The sequence below is a fragment of the Triticum dicoccoides genome, chromosome 3B (genome assembly GCF_002162155.2).
Source record: "Triticum dicoccoides isolate Atlit2015 ecotype Zavitan chromosome 3B, WEW_v2.0, whole genome shotgun sequence".
Lineage (NCBI taxonomy): Eukaryota > Viridiplantae > Streptophyta > Magnoliopsida > Poales > Poaceae > Triticum > Triticum dicoccoides.
In genome coordinates this window covers 205,497,970-205,503,470 of record NC_041385.1, presented here as the reverse complement: position 1 = coordinate 205,503,470, position 5,501 = coordinate 205,497,970, and the positions used below count along the sequence as shown (strand labels likewise).

The following is a 5,501-nucleotide window of genomic DNA, read 5'->3' as shown; positions in this document are numbered from 1 at the left end:
AGCCTGCGAAAAGCAACTCATGGCGAGACAGGCATGCCCTGGCCCTCGGCCCTCCCGCGCTCGTGCTGGAGGCGACAGCGCGGCACCTGGGCTCCGACACTGCGTCGGAGCAGGGGGCACCACGCGCTTGCCTCTGGGTTCAGAGTGCATGCGCGCCGTGGACAAATTTTACAGACGTCAATCGCGGCGGTGGACCCAAAGCAAGTGTCAAATGCGTCTGTCCGGTCCGGTGATCGATCCCCATTTCGTACCACCCCATGTAGGGATAACCTAACCATTTCCAGAGCATCAGCTCGGGGATCACAGACCTGGCCATGCAGTATTATGTACTCCTACAGTATAACAAAGATGCGGTGCAAGAAATCTTAATGAATGGTGGCGTAACAAAAGGAACACGGCACTTCGCTGGCATTGCGTTACTAGCAAACTAAGCTAACTTTATCAGGCACGAAAAAGATTAAAGGTTGATCTAGGATGGTAGTAAAATGCTAGCTAGCGCATACTCGTACACAAGCACAGTGGCAGGGCAGGACCACGGAGGAACAAAGGGACCTTTCACGCCAAAGGATTCCAGATCCTATTGCACTACTACCCGAAAAATAATAACAAGTCGGAAAAGGGAGAAAATATCGCCGACCGTGGGGATCTTTCACCAAAGGATTCCAAATCATACTAGTACCAGGCAGTGGTCCTACCCGAACAAAAAATGAACAAATCAAAAAACAAATTTCAATAAAAAAGAATAACAAATCGCCGACCGTGGGGATCGAACCCACGGCCACGTGGTTAAAAGGCACGCGCTCTACCACTGAGCTAGGTCGGCTTGCTTGCATTTGCCTGCCGAGAGGTATGTGTGAGCTGTAGCATGGACCTGAAGAAGATGCGACAAGTGGTTGTGCTGGCTGAATGGATTCTCTGAACTGAAGACACACTCGGGGAAAGTCTGTTCAGTGATCTTCCGCAGCGTCGGCCTTGCGTAGGTCTCCTTCGTAGCTCTCGGCCAAAATCGAAGCTGCGTCGTCCCTGTCGCCGGTGGCTGAGTGATTGGCATTGATCTCCATGTGGCTTCGCACTTCCACTACGGGTTGGGTTGCGTCGGTGATCGTCTGCAGGGAAGGCGGAGTCGCTCCCTCGCTCGCTCAGAGAGAAGGGAAGGCAATGATGGTTCTCAAGGAGAAGTGATGATGATGACGTCAACGTGCTACCGGTTTTCCGTTAGTTAACCGGTTTCCAGCCTGATCAGCATCAAAGCAGAATCACGTACTCCACAGTTGTCCTGGAAAACAGCCACCTGGCACAGGCAAGCAAGTGCATGCGAACGCCGATTCATTCGTCTTCCGGGATAAACTAGGACAGGGCCCAGCGATCAGAAGTGTTGGATCCTGATTCCGCCGCTGCCTCACATGCACACCAACCAACCAGCGGATATGCAAGGCGAAAGGAGGAATAGGAAACAACAGGAAAGGAGGCCAAAGTGGAGCATCGTTTCTACTTTCTACTATACGTAGGTGGGAGGAAGAAGATACTGGCCGGCAATGGAAAGCCTGATTCTAAGGGATGATAAGCCATCATTAACCCCCATAGCCGTCGCATTTTATACTACCTGAATGATGGTGTTAGGAAGCCTTTTAGGCTACAGCACTACTACTGCTACTCTATGGGACAACCATGATGAACGGCTTCAAAAGATAATGGCGTGTGCAGTGGTACATGTCCCCACCCGGCAACAGCTACACAGCTGCTCGCAAAGAATAGATGAGATGTTTCACCATGCAATTGCCTATGTTTCAGAAGAAATGGATAGCAAAGCAACAGCCCACTGATCCGCAAACAGCATAACAAATTGGAACAAGCCATGAGTTTTGCTTCCCTTCGGTACGCCCCCCTTAAAAAGTTTATACTGATCTTTGAAGTTACTTAAAAAGACTGCCGCCATGTTAGCCTGCAGCTGCAGATCAAACGTATTGAATAGATTGATTTGGACACAAAAGACCATGTCGCCCTTTTTTTTAATCGAACGGGTAAATTCTAATCTGTGTCGAAATCTGTAAACTTTTCTAGGAGGGGGTGTGCCGAACCAGAGTTCGTCAGGTAAATAATAGTCTTGCAACCTTCACATTTACGACGAACGACCGGTTCAGGACAAGAGTGGCAAAATACATAGGAGCCATCAAACACAGCAGTAGCTCCCGCACTGCTTACCAACCATTTACACGGATGGAAATAACACGCGTACAACAACGTGGGCACAACAAAATATAGAGCATAAGTCTCTAGGAGATGTCGCAAATCTTAAACGGTAGAGTAACGGGTGATTTTACTTGCGGGATAGGAAAACCATGCAGTAGTACAGACGGCATGTGCGACCTCGTCTTCAAACCGTGGGCAGCGACCGTTTTAGTTCTTATTCTTGGACTTAACCCCTGCCCTTGTAACTCCTGGAAAAAGAAGAGATACAGTCAGTTCGGACATCATACTGTCAAGGTAGAATTATGAAATGTACTTGACGTAGGATGGTGCAGGTTACCCCAAGTGAACTTAAACCTTACATTGTTGGAGAAACATTCCAAAGTAGCAAAACAAAAGCATACATAGAGACAAGGTACATAAAGAACTTTTGCGAGGCTTGAGCCTTTAATCGTCAAAATATATCAACAAACACAGCATGTGTTTTTAACTCTGATTTGTAAATTATATATAGGTATTGGAAAAGAAATGTGCAAATCAAGGTCAACCTGTTATAATTCTCTGATCCATAATACTAGCTCTTTTTTCTTGTTAACTAGGTTTCCAGGAATTTCTTGGCTCAACCAAATCCAGACTCCAATTGTTTATGGTCAGAGCTGGAAAACGCAAATTTAATGCTGTGTCCCTCAGACAAACTAGGGTTTGATTAAAACTACCAGCACAACATTCTGTTCTTCAAATGACATTACGGAAACAATTGTGATTCTCTAAACTCTAGAGACCAGGAATGGGTTATATCCAAACACTTCCAAAACTCACAAGGCTTCTTACTTATCTAGAGTACAACAGGGAGTTGGAATGGGGAGTATATTCTAATTAAAGAAATAAAAGCAAACTAACACTCAATTTAATGCTGGGTCCGTAAAGATATTTAAGCTCCAACTAAACAAGCTTTCAAGTACAATGAGTCTTTTCAAGAGTAACCCGCTTTCCCGCTCAAGTGCAGTTCAAATAATTAAGCAAGCCTGAGAAACAGCTTGAGCAGTAAAGCAGTAACACGATGCAGACAAATGGTTAAATAAAATAACTGCAGAAGCCATCAGTGAAATTAAAACAAAAATGTATATACTAAACGGAACACTATTGGACATACCAAGCCCAACTACATCTGAACTTTTCATGACCCTGATCCTCCGGCAAGCCTCGGTGAACATCCTGCAATTACGAATAAGAAGCAATCACTTGATAAGCTCATAGGGGAGGTATCAGGTATGCACCAGATATTCATGGTTTTCTTGACAACGGAATTGTAACAATTAACGTGCCACAAGAACAACTACAGTGAGTTAGTGACTGCATTAGAACCCTTTTACTTGTTCAGACATGAGATGCTACATGCAGCAATAGAACACCAGGACCATAGAATTTAGAGCAATTACAACATAATAAAAAGATAACCAAAGTGACTAGTACTGGACTACTAGGTCCGTTCCTTTTTACTGGTTCTTTTGGCGTCAATGCTATCTCCAATAAATTGCTTAGACCACTGATTTTCCTAATAGCAAAGCTTTTAAAAACTAATGGCACAATTTAGGTGAAAATAAAATAAAATTTTAGTATATCTGTGTCAGAGTTTGAAGAGGTTGACTGCATGCATTCTATAAAATATTAGAACAGGTTATATGGACTTGAGAGATACTCTAATCATGGCTGCTGTACAGAACGAGTTCATTTTATCTGGGTGCTTGTATGTATACACAGTAAACTAGTAAAAAACATTTATTTGGCACACTATCATTTTTTATCGTCCTTCAAAAGTTATACTACAGAACCCAAACTATCATTCAAAGTTCTCATTTCTACGCTTGTTGTTATTCCAATTAGATCAGACTATGTACTTACTCCCATGGGACGTCACCAACCAGCATCCAGTCTCCATCCTTGTCTTCGTAAGTCATCACATATTCACCATCCTTTCTGTTCTCAGATGCACCATCCTTCCCTGGTACAGAATTAGACTCAGTACCACATGTAAGGTTAAAACTGCCGGAGAAAGGACCACCTTACACTGAATTTCTCAACAAAGCATTGTATGTTGGTAAATTTTATGTCCCTAGATATACGCCTTTCTGCAATTTACGTTCTTAAAATAGTAGGTTTGATGTCTGACCTTGAAGCACAAAATGGGTATGAAGAGGTTATAGGGAAATTGCTGTTTATCAAAGGCTTATGAATAATTGAGTGATATTTAGTTATTTACAGACCCTTAGCGAATGCTAGCCTAAACATTAGGCATTTTATGACATAGTCCAATCTACACTGCTGGTTGCTTCATCAAACAATATTAAACACAATAAAAGTTCCTTGAATTAGAATAGAATATTTGCTCCACCGGTAATAATATATGCTGAAACTAGGTATCTAGCAAAACAAATATGCACACAAATAGCATGGCCAAATTTAGATGCGAAGCCTCGAAACTGGTTACACCACAATAACCAATTTAGCCGGCCCTGAAAAAGAGTCTTCTTCGTCAATTTCATAAACCTGGAATTTGCTATTCCCTCCGATCCAAATTAATGGCCGCAGCTTTAGTAAAGTGTACTAAAGCTGCGTCAATTAATTTGGATCGGAGGGAGTAGAACATTTCCAAACAGAGTAATTGGTTATTTCTTCAGCGAAACAAGATGTGTGCAACGATGCATTTCTTCTACCCCAATTCAAATGCAGGTGCAGATTAAAACAGCAACAATTTGCCAAGGATCCAAGCAGCCTCACCGGTCCTGAAGCCAATGAACATTTTCCCTAGCGCCACAACCATGTCCTTATAGTTCTTGTATGTCTTGAGGTCAACCTTCCTCAGGTAAGGCGCACCATCCATGCTGACCTTGACATACAGAAACTCTTGCCCCTGCTTCGTGTCAGAATCCTCCTTGCTGCTCTTCAGCTGGTTGGTGGTGGTTGCCATCGTGTTCTTGCGGTAGCTGCGGACTGGTGGCCATCCCACCACCTGAGCCCTGCGCATCGGCAATTCAGAGTAAGAACCGGCAATGAAGCCGACCCAGCATTTCGTTTGGCTATATGAAGTTATGAACGCGAGTTAAAAGCAACCAGGTATGTTCAAACCAAACATACCCTAGAAAACAACTCAAAGCATTACAAACTTGGTAAACCTTGAAAGTAAAGGTAGACCCAAATTGACTAGTCCAATTCAAACCAAGTGCACAAATTTGCAGATGTGATGCCCTCCTTAGTTTCCCAATGAAATTTCAAAGAACAAAATCACACATCTAATGAAGTTAGAAAAACGAGGA

The 5,501-nt window shown here is 43.4% G+C and overlaps 1 protein-coding gene and 1 non-coding gene across 2 annotated transcripts in view; both read right to left on the bottom strand.

The window, feature by feature from the left end:
* Positions 1-751: 751 nt before the first annotated feature.
* Positions 752-823, bottom strand: TRNAK-UUU. Its single transcript has one exon. It is a non-coding gene; the product is annotated as a tRNA-Lys (tRNA).
* A 1,264-nt stretch (positions 824-2,087) lies between these two features.
* LOC119275554 (auxin-responsive protein IAA3-like) overlaps positions 2,088-5,501 on the bottom strand; it is a 4,792-nt gene continuing 1,378 nt past the window's right edge. Inside the window, exons 2-5 of the mRNA XM_037556419.1 lie at positions 4,966-5,204; positions 4,090-4,189; positions 3,341-3,402; positions 2,088-2,438 (exon numbers count right to left, since the gene is read on the bottom strand). Of these exons, the coding sequence (XP_037412316.1) occupies positions 2,398-2,438; positions 3,341-3,402; positions 4,090-4,189; positions 4,966-5,204 (442 nt within the window). The 3' untranslated portion in view covers positions 2,088-2,397. The remainder of the gene's footprint in view (positions 2,439-3,340; positions 3,403-4,089; positions 4,190-4,965; positions 5,205-5,501) is intronic.